Here is a 23,498-nt window from a genome sequence, read left to right as displayed (position 1 = left end):
GTTCAGAAATTATTCTTAGAATCATAGAATCATAGAATATCAGGGTTGGAAGGGACCTCAGGAGGTCATCTAGGCCAACCCCCTGCTCAAATCAGGACCAATTCTTGTCTTAGGGTGATTTGCTGGGGTCTGACCCAAAGCTCATTGAAGTCAGTGGGAAAACTTTCACTGACTTTAATACAGAAGGTTGAAAAGTGAAATTTCTGAGATTTAGAAATTTATTTTCATTTTCAAAAAGCTGAAATTTCAAAATTTCCTCTGACACAAACTATTTGGAATTTGGGACTATTGAAACATTTTGTTTCAATAAGATCAAAGCATTACTATAGAAAATATAACAAAATATGATACAATGGAGTTGAAATGTGTCAAAATGATAGTCACAAGAAAACATTTTGACATTATCAAAATGAAACAATAAAACTGAAACAAGATATTTGACTTTTTCCCAATGAAATTTCAATGATTTTCCATGAAATGTTTTGACTTTGATGAAACTGCATTTTCCAATGGAAAACTATTCCATCAACTTTTTCCCACCAGTTCTCATCTCTAATGACCCCTACATTGGGGTTTTGTATAACAAGGGGGTATGTCTCTTTGGGTCATTTCATTACCTGTCAATTCCAAAAGCTGACAGTTTGGCACCAAAGGGTGAACAGAGTTTAAAACCAGAATATAACTTCTTTACTGGGTTAAATGGAAAAAGTGTGTGTTTCTTCCTGACACCTGCCATCAATTTTTCAGCCCACAGGTCTGGCATTCAAAATGTAGCTACAACATTATACGGAAGTGACTATACTCCCATTCACAAGGATGTGCAACTGCTGTCATTGCCAATTCCTCACTGCTTAAAGCATGGGGTGTAATTTCACATAGAGGGTATCCTACGAATGAACCCCTCCTTATGTTAGCAAACCTGCTAACACTCTCAATTTACCTCTACTTGAAACAGCAGTAAACCAAGTCAGACCACCACAAGTCATTATATGGAATTGTGACAGCAGTTAAACAGAAAAAGAAATATATGCAACTGATGAAAGATGTCTTTCACTGGGCTAAGGATTCCTCCAAGGCTTTATCCTTTCTTGGAAATATATTTTACTGTGCGCTAATGATGTCAGAGGTTCTGCTGGCTTGAAGCAGGGATTGACTGATACAAAGAACTGGCTTCCCTCCTCCTCCCCATTGTTAAATTTTGTCTTTATAAGATAATGAATATTAAAAAAAAATGGAGCTAGATCCTCAAATCACCTTCCATTGACTTTAATGGAGAGATGCCTATTTATACAAGTTGATAATCTGTCATGTTTGCAGAAATATGTATGGAAAATGTGCAATCTTTCAAGGCTTTTCAATGGATTCTTCACCAAAAAAATTATTATACTAGAGCTTGCTCTAAAAGCTTTCAAAACCTTTTATGTCATTAAATTTTGTATTGCTTTCTGGCTGAGGTATCCTATTGCCATAGGGTTTTCTAGCTGGAGTACAGTAGAATACACATTAAAGTTATCTTACTGTTTCTAATCTAATGGGTGAAACACTTACAGTAGTAACATGCAGTGAACGTCCCATTTTCCAGAGGTAATTGCTATTTGTTAATGCATCTTGCCAAATCTTATAAGCTAAGCAGGAATGGGCTACTTCAGTACTTTTATGGGAGACTTCTCAGGGAGAACAAATGGTATTGAGAAAATGGTGTTTAATCAGTATTAAACTAATGCACCATTATAGTGTGTGAGGTCATATCTTGCCAGTGATGGTGCTGTCTGTTGCATGAGAAATAAAAACAAGGTCATTTTGATCTCCTGTATATCTTAAAAATCAGTCAACATTTTCCACCACATCAGTCGGTGAATTTCACAATATGGTACATTCTGCCTCTCTATAGTCTGACAGTAAATGCAGATGAATGTAGTCATCTGTAGAGCTGTGCAAATCATAGGGGGGAGGGATAGCTCAGTGATTTGAGCATTGGCCTGCTAAACCCAGTGTTGTGAGTTCAATCCTTGAAGGGGCCATTTAGGGATCTGGGGCAAAAATCAGTACTTGGTCCTGCTAGTGAAGGCAGGGGGCTAGACTCAATGACCTTTTAAGGTCCATTCTAGGAGATAGGATATCTCCATTTATTTATTTTAATAGATTTTTTGGTTTATTGACAGTTCCAAAAAATCAAAATAAAATTGTTTCAGATTGAGTCAAAAAATATTTTTTTCAGAATTTTCAGTGAATCAGAAAATCAACAGAAATAATTTGGGTCAAACTAAATATTTTGTTCATCACAAGACATTCCATTTGGATTTCAAGCACTTTTGTTTTGTTTTGTTTTGCAATTTTTAAAATTAAATGGAAGGATTTTTTTCAAAATGAAGCCATTTCAATCACAAAATTGAAATATTTTATTACAAAAGTGTCAAAACGGAACACTCTGACTTTTTTAGAATTCTTTCACCTAGCCTTAGTCATCAGTGACTCTCCTACATTATTTGATTGTATTCCATTATTACTTATGCACGGGTAGCAGAATATGTATGAGCAAACCCCTTTCTTGCTGAGTGTCCTGGAGCATATCACTGGGATATGTCATGAGATACCACAGTGCTCTACATTGATATTTTTCATTGTTGCTGCTCTGGAGTCTATTCATATTTAGAGGAGCTGGCTGGAAGCTGAAATACATGTGTATATATATTGCAAACATATTGAAAATTTGTTTTCATTTTCCCTTGAAAGTTAGTTTCAACAGAAATTTTCTGAATAGCTGGAATGTCTGGTGTAAACCTGCCATCTTCCATAACTACGCTATTTCTTGCAAAAGTATGCACTACCCTCATTTGTCTATTAAAGGGCTGCTACTCCCTTCCCCAACTGGTGGGCAGTCTTGGCTATATCCCCCTTCCCCCAGACATGCTGTCAGTGGACCAGGGCGCTTCTGGGGAAGCAATCCATGTCAGGTATTAGGTTTGGTGCAGCTTACATTCCCTCTCCCAGAAACAGAAGGAAGAAACAGGGACCAGACTGTAACTCTGAGTCAAAATCTCGACCTTGGTCTGTATCCGCGACAGGGTTGCTATGCTTGCCTTTTACTCAGAGTTTGAGATAGTTACTTTTGAACCCTAAATAGTTATTAATTGCAGATAGATGGATGGTGATATAATTGATCCAGAGGTGCCTTACAAATAACACTGGTCTACAATTTTTGAGAAGTCGTCTGCTTCAGAGATAAAATGTGCTATTTGTAATGTATTTTGATGTGCTGAATTCAAATATGACAATTAAAACAACTGATTGGCTACTGTTTCTAAGATATTTAAGTTTTTACATTTTATGTCTATGTATATTGTGTAGATAGTAGAGTTTTAATCATAAATTGTAAACCCTGGAACACTTTAAAAATCAGCAAAAGGGTTATATAAATAAAATTTATTATGAAACAAAAGGTAAAAAATTATTATGTACATAGTATAGTCCTATTCAGTGTCTACTTGGTACTTCTTGGCTTGTCTTTTGTAATCATTACATGGAGCATCTCTTGTCACTGTCCAGCAATAGTCTGCAAGCATTGATGGGCTCCATTTGCCCTGATAGCGTTTCTCCATTGTTGCAATGTCCTGGTGAAATCGTTCGCCATGCTCGTCACTCACTGCTCCGCAGTTCGGTGGAAAAAAATCTAGATGACAGTGCAAAAAATGTATCTTTAGTGACATGTTGCAACCAAGGCTTTTGTATGCCTTGAGGAGGTTTTCCACCAACAACCTATAGTTGTCTGCCTTGTTGTTTCCGAGAGCATTTATTGCCACTAACTGGAAGGCTTTCCATGCCATCTTTTCCTTGCCACGCAGTGCATGGTCAAATGCATCATCTTGAAGAAGTTCACGAATCTGAGGATCAACAAAGACACCTTCCTTTATCTTAGCTTCACTTAACCTTGGAAATTTTCCACGGAGGTACTTGAAAGCTGCATGTGTTTTGTCAATGGCCTTGACAAAGTTCTTCATCAGACCCAGCTTGATGTGTAAGAGTGGTAACAATATCTTCCTTGATTCAACAAGTGGTGGATGCTGAACACTTTTCCTCCCAGGCTCCAATGACTGTCGGAGTGGCCAATCTTTCCTGATGTAGTCGGAATCTCTTGCACGACTATCCCATTCGCAGAGAAAACAGCTGTACTCTGTGTATCCAGTCTGCAGACCAAACAAGAGAGCAACAATCTTCAAATCACCACAAAGCTGCCACTGATGTTGGTCATAGTTTATGCACCTCAAAAGTTGTTTCATGTTGTCATAGGTTTCCTTCATATGGACTGCATGACCAACTGGAATTGATGGCAAAACATTGCCATTATGCAGTAAAACAGCTTTAAGACTCGTCTTCGATGTATCAATGAACAACCTCCACTCATCTGGATCGTGAACGATGTTGAGGGCTGCCATCACACCATCAATGTTGTTGCAGGCTACAAGATCACCTTCCATGAAGAAGAATGGGACAAGATCCTTTTGACGGTCACGGAACGTGGAAACCCTAACATCATCTGCCAGGAGATTCCACTGCTGTAGTCTGGAGCCCAACAGCTCTGCCTTACGCTTGGGTAGTTCCAAATCCCTGACAAGGTCATTCAGTTCACCTTGTGTTATGAGGTGTGGTTCAGAGGAGGAGGATGGGAGAAAATGTGGGTCCTGTGACATTGATGGTTCAGGACCAGAAGTTTTCATCCTCTTCCTCTTCCTCATCTGACTCAAGTGAGAATGATTCTGGTACATCAGGAACCGGCAGTCCTTCTCCGTGGGGTATTGGGCGTATAGCTGATGGAATGTTTGGATAATGCACAGTCCACTTTTTCTTCTTTGACACACCTTTCCCAACTGGAGGCACCATGCAGAAGTAACAATTGCTGGTATGATCTGTTGGCTCTCTCCAAATCATTGGCACTGCAAAAGGCATAGATTTCCTTTTCCTGTTCAACCACTGGAGAAGATTTGTTGCACAAGTGTTGCAGCATATGTGTGGGGCCCACCTCTTGTCCTGATCTCCAATTTTGCAGCCAAAATAAAGGTGATAGGCTTTCATAACCATAGTGGTTATACTGTGCTTTTGTGATGCAAAAGTCACTTCACCACAAACATAGAAGTTATCTGCACTGTTCACACAAGTACGAGGCATCTCTGCTCACTTTGGCTAAACAGAAATGTGTCCCTTTGCAAAATCAAACACTGACAAATAAGAGAGCACGACACTGTATGATTTCTAGAGCTGGTATAGAGCAATTTGTTCAGCAGAGTGATGTAAGCTTCGTTATGATTGCAGCATCCATGACTTCTAGGAATAACATGATGCAATTCATATCATGTATGACGCAATACCAGCTTCAGATTGCATCATTCATTGTTTTGCCTAAAAAGCGACTACTGTCCAAACGCAGTCATAGATTTATTCATAGATCCAGTCAAAGATGTATTTTAGTCATTTCTGGTTTAAATTGAGATCCCTTCCCTTTATAACTCACTTATCCTCCGCCATTCCCAAGTCAAGGGTCATATATACTGACCCAATAGCATATCTTGAAAACTAGAGCCAATCAACAATTTAAAGCATCATTTTCGTTCTCAGTGACCCAGAATTAGTAAAGTTTGACTACATTTATTTCAGAAGCATTTTGGCTGTAGAGCAGTGTAACCAACCCCCTGCCAGTGCAGTAAGAAATCACCTTCAATGATCTCATTGTTATTCAAAGTACAGCCACTGAACGGAGGAATTCTGGGAGTGAAGCTACAGCTTTGGCCGATCAGTGCCCGTTACACAGTGACACCTATTCCTCAAATTCTGATTTTCACAGAGGGGCATTTCCAAATAGTTCAGCGAAGGCTGCTCAGATGAGTAGCTGGGGTGCATCAGATGCAACAGAAGGATTTGAAATCTCCCTTGCAGTGCATTGACTCTGCTACAGAAACAAGCAACTTTAGTTTAAAAGGTTTAGAGGCAAGTCAGGTGGCCAAATACCTTTAAGTGTAAAAGACCAGGTGAGCCCCCCACCTTTTCTAAATAAATAGAGTTAATATTGAGCAGCCGAATATTTCTCTTTAGCTCAACAATATACAGAACAAATGATTCCAGAGTCCTAAAATGAATCATAAGAGATTTAACCTAATTGCATGCATTACACTTGCACTTACTTTTCTTTCACCATCTTTATCTTGTGACTTAACAATAGATAAGAAATAATGGAGAAGCCCGTTTTTTCCCTCTTAATAGTGACCATTAATCATTGCATTAGCTTTTATTACTTTTATAATTAAAGTAGTTAAATACACAGCTGAAGGGGAGAGGGATGTGTCAGTCTTTCTATCTATATATCTTGATCCCTGCTTAGCAAATTACCAAAATATGGGGGAGTTGTAAATTTCATGTGGATGAGTGAAGGGATAAATATCCGGGGGGGGGAATTATAATTTTAAAACATTTTCTCCCATCCCTCACCCCCAGAATGCAAAAGGAATACTAGAAAAGTCACTAGATGAAGCCTAGTTAGTTATGAGACCCTGACTCTTAGATGTGATTTAAGTGAGGTCGTGATCTGCTTAACCACTATACTACTTCAACAGATAATGGGATACAGAGCCTTTCCCTCCCAGGCCATCATTCTGAATCTAGACCATGATCGTAGTAACAGCAATAAGAAGTTGTTGCCATTTGATAGCTCTTAAGGGGCATATGTGACATTAGTTGGTGATCTTACTCCAGTTCTGGTAGATAGAATTTCTGTGTTCACATCACAAAATGTTATGCCACAGTGGTACTAATTTGGTTCATTTGCTTTCACCTGTTACTGAACTTGATGATATCTGGGTCATCTCAGCCCCTACGTTCCCTTTTGCTGCATGGCATAGAGGAATATGGAAAGATGGTAACAGAGCTAAGTGGGCAGTTGGGCACAATGCTGTAATTTTCCATGATGTAAGAAAAAACTGCAGCACAGAGAACTAAAATTCAACTTGCCTTTATTTTCCTGTCAGTGCTCATTAAGTAATACATAACAATACCTTAAAATCAGTAATAATTGCACCTCCCATCCTTTGCACATTTCTGTCATGAATTATGTAACAAAGCCCTCAATCCAGACTCTCTGTGCTCCTTGTTTCTCTTCACAATTAAACCTAATAAGGATCTTGTCAAGACAAACACCTTCAGCAGTTTTACCTTCACTCACTACCCTGGAGCTCTAGGCCTCCACCTAGAAAAGCACACACTTAAGCATGGGTGTCACTATAAGCATGTGGCTAGTCCCATTGACTCTAGTTGTGTGCTAATGTCATTCACATACTTAAGCACTTTGCTGAATCAGTGTCTCTGCCTCTGCCCCCCACACCCATAGGTAATGCAATTACATTATACATCATGGAAAGTCTGCTGTTCATGACTATTTCCTGCAATCCATCCTGCTCAAAATATCTGTCTCCTTCTCCTTTTTAGCCATTGCTCATTTATGTTGGTTCACACTGAAGTGAAGCAGTGCAACATACCAACTGTAATTTGACATCCAGATGCCTTTTGTTTGAGGTCAAGTATCTGCTGCCGTCAGTTATTTATTCTAAGGATGTGCTGGGATCCAAATACAACAGCTAAAGATAAAAAAAGAGAAAATATCCTCTGTTGTATCTATAAATCAAACTGGGTTTTGTGAGTGCAATCTATTGATCTGGAAAGCTGTCATCAGAAAGAAATGCTTGCTGTGTTGTAGGACTTCTTGGTCAAAGGCACAAGAAAGAAAATACAATGTGGCACCTCAATAATTCAGACTAATTAGGTTTAAGTGCTATGGTAGATAATGACTTCCATTGCATGAATAATGCATGAATATACATACCATTCTGGGATTCTTTTGTGTTCCTATACAAGCACATCAGCAAAATAAGGCTATTCCAGGCATTATTATAGAAGAATATAAATTTTGGTGATACACAAACGTCACACAAATGAACGGGAGGTCTTGACATACATTTAAAAGCATAAGAGCATAGCCTGCTGGCAACTCCCCCTTTATTTCCATCATCTACATCACTTGTGGATCTGGCTAGAGTTGTCTGCCCATATTAGACCAAAATAGAATAATGGCCAGAAGGCCTGGCGCTACTGAATGTACAGGAACTCCTTCTAGTAAAAGTAACTCTTTAAATGTCTCTATTGTATTTGTGTTTCTGGCTTTATTACTGTCTTCAGTATGCAAGCATTCTCAGAATAGCAATACAATTCAGGTACCAGGCAGCATCCTGAAAGAAACAATATTTATGTCTTTTGCTGTTCATCATGCATATGTATGCACATTGCTATTACACAAATCCCTTTCGATAAGAAATCAGTGTGTAGAAGAATAGTCATGATTGGCTTTTACCTGATAAGTTAAGCTAAACGTTAAGGAATGAAGTCCTACATGGTTAGTTATAAACATGTTTGATACTTTTCTAAGCCAATAGAAGCCAAGGTTCCAATCTCTAAATGTGACCACGTCACAGGATGATGAACCCTGGATTGTCAGGAAATGAAGCCATCAGGAATGCCAGAGCTGTTCAAACTGTCTATTTCCACTTTAAAAATATATGCGTTAACATGGCATGTTTCAAATGGACATAATAAAATCCTTGCACGCTTACCGAAAGGGTGGAATTTTGCCATTTGTGACATTTTGACACTTTTTTAATAATAGAAAAGAAAACAAACAAAAATCATAAAATGTTGACATAATCCACATCTGCAAGCCATATTTCAAATAGATCATGACATTTACAAATTTGACAGAGAATCAAAATATCTATTATGGCATAGTCTGCCCCTTCCACGATCTACGTATCTCTGCCCCTAACTACTTATCCACTCCTATGTCTTGCTGTGTTGTCCCCCTAATGCCCACTGTCTTCTGCTCCAACGGCGGTGCAAGCCTCAATACCTTGCTTGTCCCATCTCCATCCTAATGATTATCAATATAGTTCTTCCATGCTAATGAGCTTGTGCCTTGTTGTAAGCAAGACACAAGAAGTAATTCTTTCGTTCTACTCCACATTGATTAAGCCTCAACTGGAGTATTGTGTCCAGTTCTGGGAACCACATTTCAGGAAAGTTGTGGACAAATTGGAGAAAATCCAAGAAGAACAACAAAAATGATTAAAGGTCTAGAAAACATGATTTATGCAGGAAGTTTGAAAAAATGGGTTTGTTTATGCTGGAGAAGGTTGAAGGAGGACATAACAGTTGTCAAGTACATAAAAGGTTGTTACAAGGAGGAGGGCGAAAAATTGTCCTCTTTAATCTCTATGGATAGGACAAGAAGCAGTGGGCTTAAATTGCACCTGGAGCAGTTTAGCTTGGATATTAGGGAAAACTTCCTAACTGTCGGGATAGTTAAGCACTGGAATACATTGCCTTGGGAGGTTGTGGAATCTCTGTCATTGGAGATTTTTAAGAGCAGTTTAGACAAACACCTGTCAGGGATGGTCTAGATAATATTTAGTCCTGCCATAAGTGGAGGGGAGTGGATTAGAAGACCTCTCTGGGTCCCTTCCAGTCCTATGATTCTATGTGGCTGATATGCCAGGCCACTAACTTGTTCTCATTCAAAATTTTCCTCAAAGCCTATTTCTACAGTGACCAATGAGAGAGCCATGTTTTGTAATGTTGTGAGTCATTGAGGAGAAGGGGGAGCTGCAGAGTAAGCCCACCCCAAACTCATGCAGAAGCGGCGGCTCCTGTTCTGTGCGGCTAGGCCTGGCTCCCTACTTTGGGCATTACAACCTAGTGCACAGGACTGTAACACCCCTGCACTTTTGCCTGGCCATCATAAGAGAGAAATTTGAGTGAGTGGCATTGCAACATGATGCATGGGGTCCCAGAGCTACATGACTCTGCATGCCATGTGACAACACCCAGAGCAGGGAGTCAGGCCCAGTCCTCTGGGACAGGTGCCACCATGGCTGGTTAAGTGGACAGGGTCACTCTCCAGCCATAGATGAAAATTTCTGTTGTACACCTTCTTTTGTTAATTGTATAATATACCTGAATACACATACACCTAAAAGCTGCCAGGTGACAGAGAGGCACTCACCGTCCTGTCCTCCTGTTAGTTCCTCCACTATAGACACCGCCAAGAAATGAGCAGACTAGTAACAGCTATGCTGAGGAGCAACTGGGATCTTTTATATATCTAAAAAGACCAAAGCAAAGCCAACCAAACAGAAACTCACTGAATTGCCAAGATGTGGCCAATTATTACCTTGACTACCTCACCCCTCCCCTCTTAGATGGTAAGCTTTTGTGAGGGGAAAGGCAAAATATGGAGACAGATGAGTATAGGTGGCAGAGTGGCATAGGAGGTTGGGAGAAGATATGAATGGGGGTAGAACACTGAATGAGAAGGGAGAACATGGGAAGACAGAGATGAAATATCCATATAATAAAAACCACCACAGATGGTACCAATGGCACCCTTAACAGAAAGTCTGTTGACATGGAACTACCCTGGTAGAGGTCTATACAGGTGAATGTTGAGAGGAATTGGTAGGGCAGTATGATTGTGCTGTATCTGCTCCGTATATAGAGAACTTCAGTCTCCAGACTGCTGAGCTAGCATCCTTTACAAGCGCCAATTCCGATTAGACCATCTTTCATATCACTTGCAGTGTTGTTGTAACCTTTTTGGTCCCAGGATATGAAAGAGACCATTCAGGTGAGGTAATATCTTTTGTTGGGCCAACAGAAGTCATTCTCACCTACTTTGTCTCTCTCTTTCCTATCAAATTTAATGATAATGCACTGAGCAAAATAATGAAAGCTACTTTTTGAACTACAAAAACAACGAGGAGTCTGGTGGCACCTTAAAGACTAACCGATTTATTTCGGCATAAGCTTTCGTGGGTGAAAAAACCACGCAGATGCAGATGAATCTGAAGAAGTGGGGTTTTTTTTCCCACAAAAGCTTATGCCTTAATAAGTCTGTTAGTCTTTAAGGTGCCACCAGACTTCTCATTGTTTTTGAGGATACAGATGAACATGGCTACCCCTCTGATTATTGAACTGCAATGTTTCAGAGTAAACAATATTGTCTTAACATTTCTCCACAACATAGTAATTGCCTGCTGGGACAGGGGAGTAAATACTAGGTGTAGGTGAGTAGAAACTAAGTAGAAATAACTAGATAGGATTAACGTTATCATTCATAGAGAATAATTATATACAGTGTAGTGGCAATACAGGCATAATATATATACAGATCGTGTACAAGTACATCAATTATAAGAGCTATTGGGAGATAATTAACATTTAATTATTGATTATAACAAATGAAAATTTGATAAGAATAATTGGAAATGGAAATAAAAAGGTAATTCCAGGCTCTGAAAAGCACATATTTTTTTGATTTTGAAAATACAAGTGAACATTAGTTAGATAGTTACTGATACATATCAAGCTTGCATCTGTTCATCTGAGAACATTTGCATTTACTTAGCTACAGATAGATATATGGGAGATACCTATTCATCTGAAACAATGATCCTTTTACTTATACTAGTGCCGATGTGATAAACATGTGCCACTTAAATAGAGTGCTCTTCAAAGCTTAATAAAATATTCATTAAATATCTATAGGGTGACTTGCACTTCAAAATGTTTCATAATAACTGCAACAGATTAAATAGGAGTATTTTTATAATAAATATTTTTAGTGACCCTTTTGCATGTATATGTATTTATTTAAATATCAGGCTCATCCTTTTATTCCATGTTATCATTGCATTTTAAAGTCTCATTTTAACACATCGCTTCTTGTGTGGAATAAATCAGAGTTAAATGTGCCTCATTTATAGATTTGTAAAATTTCCCTGTATATTTCATTATGTTGAGCCTAGGATGGGGCACGCCCCCATCCCAATCTGGAGAAGGCTAGCAAGCGCCTCTGGGCTCACTCCCTACCAAGATAAATACACCTGCAGAGCCTTCTCCAATTGGAGGAGCAAGCTTAAATAGAAAAGCTAGTCATAGGAAGAGGTGGCAACCAGGAGGAAAGCTGCTGTACCTTGAAAGGAGCTGACTCTTGTTACCGAGTAGCTGACACGGAGAAAGCTGACAAGACTCCACCGTTCACAATGACTTACCAAACCCCCCAAAACAACCTTTGAAAGAGGGAAAGGGCTCTAAAGCCACCTCAGTCTGAGCCTGAGACAGGCCCTGCCTGCCACAAAGCCCCAGAGTGATTTGGTCAGACCCAGAGAATGTTTGATCGGGGTTTGGTTAGGGACTGTGTGTGGTGTGAATGGTAGGAGGAAGGCAGGTGATAAGGAGAAAAAGAGAGACAAGAATATTTACTTAAAACGTCATAGAACACTCATACATTTTTCTTATTAGCATGTGAAATTAATTTGTTCTGGAGAAAAACTTTGGCTCTGATCCCGCTCTCACTGAAGAAACTTGTTTATTTCAGTGGGTTCAGGGACTGCCTAGGGGCAAACTGAGTCAGGGTCAATTAATAGATGACAAGGCCTGAAGTGACCATTGTAATCCGCTAGTCTGACCTCCTGTATAACACCAGCCATAGAAACTTTCTCAAAATAATTCCTAGAGTAGATCTTTTAGAAAAAAAAATCCCATCTTGATTTAAAATTGTCAGTGATGGAGAATCCCTCACAACCCTTGTTCCAATTGTTCCAATGGTTAATTGCCCTCACTGTTAAAAATGAATGCCTATATCCATTCTGAATTTGTCTTGCTTCATCTTCCACCCATTGTTTATACCTTATTATACCTTTCTCTGCTAGACTGAAGAGCCCATTACTGAATATTTGTTCCCCAGGTAGATAATTATTGACTGTGATCAAGTCACCCCTTAACCTTCTTTTCTTAAGATAAACGATTGAGCTCTTTGAGTCTATCACTATAAGGCAAGTTTCCTAATCCTTTAATCATTCTCATTGCTCTTCCCAGAACCCTTTCCAATTTATCAATATTCTTCTTGAATTGTGAAAACAACAAGGAGTCTGGTGGCACCTTAAAGACTAACAGATTTATTGGGCATATGTCTTCACTGCGATGAGTCAACTGCTGACACTCCCCCGTCGACTCCGCCTGTTCCTCTTGCTCCGGTGGAGTACTGGAGTCGACGGGAGAGTGCTCGGTGGTCGATCTATCGCATCTATACCAGACACGATAAATCAACCGCCGCTGGATCGATCGATGCCTGTCGATCCAGCGGGTAATGTAGACAAGCCCTAAGTATCCAACGATCCCATTCACTCTTTTGGCCACAGCATCATATTGGGAGTTCATTTTCAGCTGATTATCCACCATGACCCCCCAATCTTTTCTAGAGGCACTGTTTTCCAGGATAAAGTCCCCCATTCTGTAAGTACAGCCTACATTTTTTGTTCCTAGATGTGTACATTTGCATTCAGGTGTATTAAAACACATGTTGTTTGTTTGCGCCCAGTTTACTAAGCAATCCAGAATGCTCTGAATCTACAACCTGTCCTATTCATTATTTATCACTTCCCCAATTTTTGTGTTATCTGCAAACTTTAGCAGTGATGATTTTATGTTTTCTTCCGGGTCACTGATAAAAATAGGGCCAAGAACTGATCCCTGCAAAGTACCATTGGAAACACACAACCCTTGATGACAATTGGCAACTTATAATTAATTACATTTGGAGATCTATCATTTAGCCACTTTTTAATCCATTTAATGTATGTCATGTTAATTTTATATTGTTCTAGTTTTTTAATCAAAATGTCATGCAGTGTCAAGTCAAACTCCTTAGAGAAGTCTAAGTATATTAAGTCAACACTATTACCTTTATCAACAAAACTTGAAATCTCATTAAAAAAACAATTTCAGTTAGTTTGGACATAATCTATTTTCCACAAACCCATGTTGATTTTCATTGATTACATGTTTTCCTTTCATTCTTTAGTAACCAAATCCCATATCAGTGGTGCCATTATCTTATCTGGGATCGATAATAGGCTATCAGGCCTATTATTACCCAGGTCATCCTATTTATCCTTTTTTAAAATTGGCACAATATTAGCTTTCTTCCAATCTTCTAGAACTTCTCCAGTGCTCCAAGACTTATTGAAAAGCAACATTAACAGTCCAGCAAAACTCTTGGATGCAAATTATCTGCTGATTTAAAAATGTCTAACTTTAGTGGCTTTTGTTTAACATCCCAGAAATACTAATGGAATAGAAAGAGTGTTATCATCACCATATAATGGCACTATATCATTTGCTTTTCCCCAAATATAAAACACAAATATTTATTGAATATTTCTGCCTTTTCTGCATTATTATTGATAAGTATACCATTTCCATCTAGTAATGGACCAGTACCATTGTCAGGATTCTTTTTGTTCCTGATACATTTAAAAGACTCCTTATTTTTGTAACTCTGCTGTCCGAATATTTCTCTTTGTGTCTCTTTGCTTCCCTTATCAGTTTTCCACTATTCCTAACTTCTGATTTGTATTTATTAGTATCAACTTCCCCTTTCTTCCATTTGTTATACATTTATTATTATTAATTATTATTATTATAGTTGCCTTCACTTCCCTCTAAACCAGGTCTGTTTTTTAACCAGAACAGCCTTCTTCCTCAATTTTTGGATTGTTCCTTTTTGGGCATCTGGTAAGTTCTTCTTAAATGATTCCGAGTTATCATTTCACTGTCTCCAACTAAATTGTGCTTTTTTATACCTGTATTGAATTTGACTCTTAAAAGACTAAAGTTCACTATGTAGCTGCTTAACAGGTTTGACATGGGCACTGCATATGTCAATGCTACCCCAGAGCAGAATGCCTCAATCTTTCTCGGGAGGGAAAAAAAATCTAGAAATGACAATGTAAATCCAGTCTTCTTGCACATTAGTGTAAACGGCCAGTGCAATGCCTATGACCCCATGCAAATTGAAACTAGATAAATTCAGACTGGAAATAAGGCATACATTTTTAACTGTGCGGGTAATTAACCACCGAAACACCTTAGCAAGAGTTGGAAAGGACTTTCCATCACTTTCAATTTTTAAATCAAGATTTGATGTTTTTCTGAAAGATATGCTGTAGTTCAAACAGAATTTTGTTGGGAAATTCTATGGCCTGTGTTATACAGAAGGTCAGACTAGATGACCACAGTGGTCTCTTCTGACATTAGAATCATTTAAATCTATGAACAACAAAATTTCCACTTAAATCCTGTGCTATGGATTTAACAGGGCACTGCCTTTGGCCTGGTCCATGGAAAACGGTAAAGTTTAATCCTGAGTCCTTGGCTTCTGGTGAGAATTTCAGTTGTCACAACAGTTTTTGTGACATGGACATTGGTCCACTGGGAACTGGATTGAGACTGGATTAGTGGAGTGTACCTTTAAGAGAGCTGGCAATAGCACACACAAGGGAACGGAACTAGTTGGATCCATCTGCTGTGCAGACAGTGTGTGATCTCAGAAAAGTTGCAATAAAGGCTTGTATGCCTGAATCTTATGGGATGGGTCTCAGTGGTTCCACGTCTGATAAGAAACTGAGAATATTATATTGGGCATTAACTTATTTTTCACAGGCCACCAAATAGTTATCAGATGGGGGTGTCTAAAAACATTGCTGGGTTAAAAACACATGGCCTGGATATGGAAGTACCCAAATACATACAGTACTCAAAAAGTAATGCATTTGATGGCACACAAGACTGAAAACATTAGTGTAACTGCATGTTGTTTTATTCACTCATGGTATGTGGACTTTAAATGAGCTTTTAAAAACAGTTATCCTTTCTGTGTTGCTATGAATTTATAATGTTGCTCCTTAACATTTATATTTGTCTATCCTAAATATGCAATATTTTATTAACATGGTAATAAATATTTAATCCGGCTTTGCTGTAACATTTTGTCAGAGCATCTTGTTAACCCATGATTCCCTAAGTTAGGAGCAGGAAAGAGTATTTCAACAAAGTAATGCAATTCTGGACTAATTAACATAAATAATTTTTAAAGTAGGGATGCTGTAATGGCTATCTGCTCTGCCAGACAAGATATCCTAGGTAGAATCTCATTTTTGATTTAACATGCTGGGATCAGGGAAAAGACACTATATTCAACCCAGGAATAGGGGAGTGTATCTTATATGTGTCTTAGGGGAGGTAGCATGGCTTGGTAGACTGAGCATTGGACTTGAGACCTGAGTTCTATTACTAGCACTGGCATACTGGGTGACCTTGGGCAGCTTGCTGCCCTGCCATGTGCCTCAGTTTCCCCACCTGTAAAATAGGAATAATGATACTGATCCCTCTTAAAAGGTGTTTTGAGATCTGCTGATGAAAAGAGCTCTATAAGAGCTAGGTATAATTATGTTACAATATGATGTATTGCCAACTCCAAACGTTCAAAAACGACGAGTCAAGCTCCACTAAAAGTCATGAGATTGGTTTAAAGATAATGAGATTTATTTAAAAAAAAATCTCTTTGATTTTGTTTTATTTGCCTTCTGGTTCTGAGCCTTTATGGTCAACTCACTTCACATTTTCAACCGTTTCCCTGCAACTTTTAGGGCTAGAAAGTTATTTTTTTCTTTTCAATGAAAGATGAGATCCCCATGCAATCTCTTTGACACTGATGAAACACCAAATATTATGGGCTGCTATAAAATCAGGAGATTTATCAACACAGCTGTGTCTAAGGAAGGGGTGACATTGATGGGATCTGAGACCCCATCCAGACTTTCTTAGCCAACAGATGTCACTCCAATATCAATTGGCCCAAGCAAACTCAGGCTAGTTCTGATGGTCTTCATGAGGGTTATGTACCATTTAAGCCCTTAAAATAAGACTTAAGTGTGACTTACATGTTGCTGGCCATCTGCACAGAGATCAATTTCACCCTCAGGAAACACCACCACCACAAAATGATATGAGTTAGTTGCTGGCTGCCTGAAATGAATTTTCTAAAACTTTTATTGGTGGGTAACATTCAGGCATAAAATAATCTGATGGGAGGATTCCATATAATGTAAAGAAGGATTGTTTGTCTCCTGCATCATATTTAATGAGAGTTCGTGTTTGCAAGCAGCATCAGATATGAAATTGGGTACTGCAATTGATGTTACTTTGGGCTTGTCCACACTACTAAATTAAGTCGACTTAAGTTGCCATACAGTCACTGCAGTAATTAAAGTGGTGGTTCACGTCCACACTTGCTCCTTCTGTAGGTGGTGCGCCGGCTCACCTGGAGCGCTTCCACCGACTGAAGTGGGGCATTGTGGGACACTGACAGCTAGAGCCCAGCAGCCCTGGGGCTGACAGCTTCAGCTGTAAGCATGGGGCTGAGAGCTGCCTCCCCTCCCTGTCAGCCAGATGCAGGCTCACAGCTGGGCTCCCCCCACACCCTGGCACTGACACTCCAAGTTATCAGTGCCGGCAGCCCCAGCTGTGAGCCCAGTGCCCAGCTGACAACTCGGGCTGTCAGTGTTGGGGAGGGAGGAGCCTCATTCAGGGCTGACAGCCAATAGCCGATGTAGGTAATACAGTGTCTACCCAGACACTGTGTCCCCTAACTACATCAACATAACTACATCAACATGCCTCTCATGGAGGTGGAGTTACTATGTTGGTGCAGAGGGCTACATACTTTGGTGGAAGCAGCACTGTAGTGTAGACATTGACATAATTAGGTAGCCATAAACTGCCTTATGTTGACCTAACTCTGTAATGTAGGCCAAGCCTTTGTACAATTCTGGATTATTCATATAAGATGATGAGGTTTTGCTAGGAAAGGAGTGTATCAGAAGAGTCCATTACACATTCACCTTAAGGACTCTGCTTGGACCTCATTTTATTTTCTCTTCAACATTTAAAACAATTTCTCCCTGTGATGATACTTTCGTGATACTTTACTTAATAAGGAATGCTTAATCATGCTGGTTCCTTGAGATACCTCATGGAGCACCTGATTAAGAGTAGGAGTGGGCCATTGTATAACTGGGAGAATATGAGCAACAGTTTTGCGTAAGGGAGATATTTGGCCAGTGCCAAGGTGTTACATAGTATTCAACCAGATGCTAAATAGACATGACATTCTCATCATTCTCATCTCTGACATTTTAATAGAGAAGCTGCTCAATAAAGTTTTTGAAAAAGAAGAAACTGGGGTGTATTTCAATTAGCATAATGTTTAATGTTGTATTTTTCCATTATTGTATTTAAATATATATTAACGAAATGCCCACAGATTTTTCATTAGAACTCTCTGTTCCTCATTGCCCCAGCTGCAAAAGGGAGGTATTTTCCTACCTCACAAGCACAAGTTATTAATGTCTGGAAAGCCTATAAAGACCTTTATATTTATGAGGTACTTTGGCATCATTTCCTCCTATCCTCTCACCCTGTATAAGCTCTTCCTTTGACGTTACACAGGTTTAATAATCCATTTATACTGTGGTTCACGGTCTGGGGATCACCAAGAGGCAGCATTGGTTCTCCATTAACCCCACACATTTTTATGGGTAAATTAATACTGATTGGGCCAACTTTAACAAAGCTAACATTCCATCTGCAAGGCTGAATCCCTCTTTAGAGAAGAGGAGTACTTGTGGCACCTTAGAGACTAAATAAATGTGTTAGTCTCTAAGGTGCCACAAATACTCCTGTTCTTTTTGTGGATACAGACTAACACGGCTGCTACTCTGAAACCTGTCTTTAGAGAAGAGCAGTGTTACAAGGGCAGTAGCTCACTTGGGGCATGGAGGGTTGATGACCCATGCATGGATCTGTTGATTTTATCCTCCAAAACCCCTTGTTGTTCTGTGGGGCATGCAGACCCTGATGCTACATGAAACTCATATTTTTTGAAATTGTTCCCATGTATTATTTTCACAAAGGGGATGAGTTGGCCAATAATTGTCCCCTGAGTAGTCCCAATTAAGACCAAGTTAAGACATTCACAAGCTATTTTTATCAACCTGTCGCAGCCTGCTACAAGATTGTTCCCTAGAGCATATCCTCTTGTCCTGTTTTATAATACTCTAGTGATTGGTGTCTACTAAGGCTGGGAAAACAGTCTGCAGAGAAAGGCACACAAAATGAATCGGGCTTTGTCTGTGCAATTGCAAATATCAGCCAAGTGCTTGGACCATTCATGACCAGGCTGCTGTTTGGGTTTCTGAATTCTGCCTACATTTCCCTCTGCTTTATTTCACCCCCTATCTCTTCACTGTTTTCATTTGTAACCTCTCTCTTTTTCTCCTCCCCAGCAATGACTATGCAGTTCATAAGCCATCGGTTTCCTGATTATCATGATCCAACCATAGGTGAGTACAGATTGTTTTTTTCTTTATTCCATCCAATCTGGCTGCTTTATGAGATTTACTCTCAATCTGTACATACTGGGTTCCCTTTTCTATACTGGGATCCCTTTTCTATACTCGGATTCCCCTTGCAATTAGCAAGATGGGAATGGCAGGGCAGTGGCAACCACCTAACAATGCTTTGTGAAATGCCTGGGAGTTATAACTCTCATATTGACAATGATATTTGTTTGATGGTCATTTGGCTGTGTCAGGGTCATGTGATAGACAGTTGGTCCTGAAATAAGGAAGTGTCATGTTGATGTCAATGTGTGAGAATTCAGCCAACACTATTGGTGAACACGTGTATGCAAGGTCATATTAATGCAAGAACCATAAACACTGCTACATGTAGGACAGACAGGATTGTCCATGACCACTGCAGGCTGTTGAATCCTTGCTTTGCAGTGTTCACCTTTTTCACATTAGGTCTTAATGTGCCAGATTTCAAAGTGGTTAATAGTGGCATGCCATATCTGCCACCACCTTGCTCTGTCACGAATGGCACCAAACAATGTTGCATGCTGGTTCCCACATTCTTTTTCATCTTTTTTTCACATATTTTGATGGATGCATTTCAGGACATTGACAGAGAAGTATTTATCCAGTTCTGCACTGATGGGAAGTTGTTCCCATCAGTTCCCATGCCCACATGAAAGATTTATTTAAATTATTTTTTTATTAAGGCGCTTTTATTTGCTGATGACTGTGCAGTCGTTGCTCACTCAGTTGGTAATGTTCAATTTATAACTGATCACGTCACTCATGCAGTCAATTGTTTTGGTTTCACAATCAGCCTGAAGAAAACTAAAGTATTGTACCAAACAGTATAAGGTGATGTACATCTTTACCTAATTATTAAGATCAGCAATGTTCGTCTTGTGTCTGTGGTGAAGTTTTGCTACCCGGGGAATTTGCTGTCACAGAATGCCACAATTGATGAAAACATTATCCATCATATAGTCAAGGCCAGCTCTGCATTTGTGATGCCAGTCCTGAAACACTGTGAAAGAAAACTCTTTTACCAATAGGTGAGTGAAGCCATGAAATCTAATTAATGCTTACTGTGTGTTAACAAGGGCAGAATTTGCTGGTGGAAAAGGCCCATTCAACATCCTGTATTATTCCATCAGGGAGAGAAAATGCTCAACCTCTATGTAAGGTCTTGCATCTGAAGAAGTGGGTTTTTTACCCATGAAAGCTTATGTCCAAATAAATCTGTTAGTTTCTAAGGTGCCACCGGACTCCTTGTTGTTTTCAACCTCTATGGATTGCTTTCCTATTTTCAAACCGTTTCTTATCACAATAAACATTGTTGCTGTTTTTATGAAAAAATAACTCTGAGTACTGGGTTTACTGCACTATAGATGCAGCCTAGGGTCACACTCTCTTCTGGGTTAATTTTCTTGATGTCAATGGACTTATGTCAACAGAGAATTTGTCCTGTAATAAATAAAGGGTTGAAATTCATCCAGGAGAACACTTTCAAATCTATCGTATTTAGAAACTTGCTTCTGCTTTAAAGATCATATTGTTAAGCCAGAATGGGAAGGGACTGAGCTGGAAAAGACGTCCAGGAGAACTTCTGGTTGTTTCCACTGGATTTCCTCTTGGGGCTCAGCGAATGCATGAGCAGTAGGAGCGGATCTTGTTGAAAGAGTCCAACGCGGGTTCCCTTCTGCGTGAGGAGTTAAGAGCTGTACGTGAAGTGCTGCACACAGGGAAGCCATTTAGAGTGCATAGCGACAAGAAGTTTTACTGGACCTTCAAAATCCAGGATCTATGCTGCATAGTCTTGCATGCCAACTACTAGAATTTGAACTATTAATTGTTTATCGATATAAAGAATTCTCTCTTTTCTAGAGCACTCCTGTAACACCAGGCTAGTTTGAAGCAGGGTTGTACCAGGACCACACTTTTGCCTCTTCCCTCCCCATATCTCTGTAAGAAAGCTAACTGAACAGGCAGTGCTGTCCAGGAGCAATGCCTCCACTTCCTAGAAGGATTACACACAATGCAGCCCAATGTTTTATGCTTATCATTACTTTTAATTGCTGTTTCAAATCACTGTTACAAATATTCTGACTCTCATTACCTATTGGTTACTACTGCTTGATTATGAAGAGGTTAGGCATTGTTATAGATCTTAGAGGTATCACCTTTAAAAGGAGCAGTGAGTAATGAATGCAGATTTATCCCTTTGGACATCCACTGGACACATCCATCACCTCGGATTACCTTCGCTGGACATTCTGTACTGACAGATGGCTGAAAGCACGTTTATCTGGCTATAAAGAAGAAAGCATGAAAGCAGAAGCTTGGAAGTGTCCACTGGGAGTACTTCATTCCTTTTATTTTTAACTCTTTCCAGATCCCTTCATTTCTTTGCTCTCTGGATAAAGGCAATAGCTAATAGTTTCTTTTGTTGGACAAGGGTTAAGTTTTCTCCTGTGTTATCTGGGTGAATCCTAAATATAATTAATGACAAGTTGAGTCTGTGAACCACACCCTACTAGGGTGAACAGGGATCTAGAAGGAAGTTAGGTCTTTCCTTGTTTGCAGCAATCAGTGAGCTCTCAAAATGTTTCGGTCTGAGATGGCAGAGCTGTTGCCATCAAATCGTGTCATGGGCTAAGAGCTCCCAGGTGTTGAGGTCAATTTTGCAAGATTGGAAGTTGGTCTTGAGAGAGTGTCTTTGTAATGTTTGCTTGGTCTGCCCCTAAACCGAGTTCCAGTCTGCAGTTCTTTGTAAAAGACTCTTTTCGGTATTCTACCGTCAGACGTACAGACCACATGACTGCACCATCTCAGTTGCACTCTTACTATGAAAGCTTCATTGCCTGTGATCTTGAGGCATTCAAGGACCTTGGTGTTTAGAATTAAATCTTGCCATTTAATTGCCATTATCCACCATAGACAGTGTAGGTGGAATTGGTCCAAGCAATTTAGGTTGTGTTGATAAGTAATCCACATATTGCAGCCATTGAGGAAAGTGGTAATGACAATAGCACTGTAAATGTCAATTTTCGTTTGCAGTTTGACAGTGTATTCATTCCAGAGATGATACTGATGATTTCTGAAGGCCTCGCAGCCTACGCCAATGAGCTTTGTAATGTTGTTGATTATTGCATCCCATGAAATGATACTACCTAGGTCACAACATTTGTCACCATTTTGAGTGATACATCTTCGACAGACCCAACTGGAGTAGTTGCAGGACTTCTCGGTTGAGACTGGACCATGACTTCTGTTATCTTCGGGCTGATTGTTAAACCAAAATGTTTTGCTGCATCTGCAAAGCAATCAATGAGCAACTGAATGTCCCTGAGGTTATGGGCCAATAAAGCACAATCACCAACTAAAAGTAATTTACGAATAATTGTCTTCATAACTTTTGTCTTTGCGTGCAGGCAATAGGTCATCTCCATCCATACGGTATTGCATATATATGCCACAACCAATGTTTCTGAATTCCTCTATTAGAACATCAGCAAAACATGATGCTAAATAACACTGGAGCAAGAACACAACCTTGTTTTACTCCACTGGTGACAACAGAGGCATCTGAAAAGCAGCCTTGGTCAAGGACACCAAACTTGCAGATGTCTGTCCACAGGCCATCTCAATTTATAGCATCAAAGGCCCTAGTAAGGTCAAAAGAAACCACATATAGGTCTTAATAGTGCTCACAACATTTCTCCTGACTTTGCTGAAATAATAAACAATTAGTAAATGTTGATATTTTCATAGAGACCATTTATATATTTATAAATTATGCACCCAGCACAATATCTAGGACTTTAATGACCATTTAAAGAAAATTACGAAAAAAAGAACATGCATATCAGTTCTAAAGAGAGCTTAACTACAATAAACAGACAAATTAATATTAAAGATGAGTGCATGTGTATGACTTATTGCTCTCAATGGCTATAATGGTTCTCTTCTCCCTGCCACCTTTCCCCCATTTCTATCACCTACCACATGTTTAACTGTGTATTGTCTTGTCATAATCCTAGCTTGTGGGCCTCTAGGCACTACCATAATATGAAAAATAATTATCAATAAAGAGATAGAAGAGATTATTATGTATTATATGTATCAAGGTAGCACTTTGAGGCCCCAGTCAGA

The 23,498-nt window shown here is 39.4% G+C and overlaps 1 protein-coding gene across 1 annotated transcript in view; it reads left to right on the top strand.

Annotated features, from left to right (window-relative positions):
* RIT2 (Ras like without CAAX 2) overlaps positions 1 to 23,498 on the top strand; it is a 264,634-nt gene that overhangs the window by 54,970 nt on the left and 186,166 nt on the right. Inside the window, exon 2 of the mRNA XM_034774843.1 lies at positions 19,275 to 19,331. Within this exon, the coding sequence (XP_034630734.1) occupies positions 19,275 to 19,331 (57 nt within the window). The remainder of the gene's footprint in view (positions 1 to 19,274; positions 19,332 to 23,498) is intronic.

The sequence above is a fragment of the Trachemys scripta genome, chromosome 6, assembly GCF_013100865.1.
Source record: "Trachemys scripta elegans isolate TJP31775 chromosome 6, CAS_Tse_1.0, whole genome shotgun sequence".
NCBI classification, from domain to species: Eukaryota; Metazoa; Chordata; order Testudines; family Emydidae; genus Trachemys; species Trachemys scripta.
The sequence above is the reverse complement of the archived record's forward strand: the minus strand, read 5'-3'. Positions and strand labels throughout refer to the sequence as shown.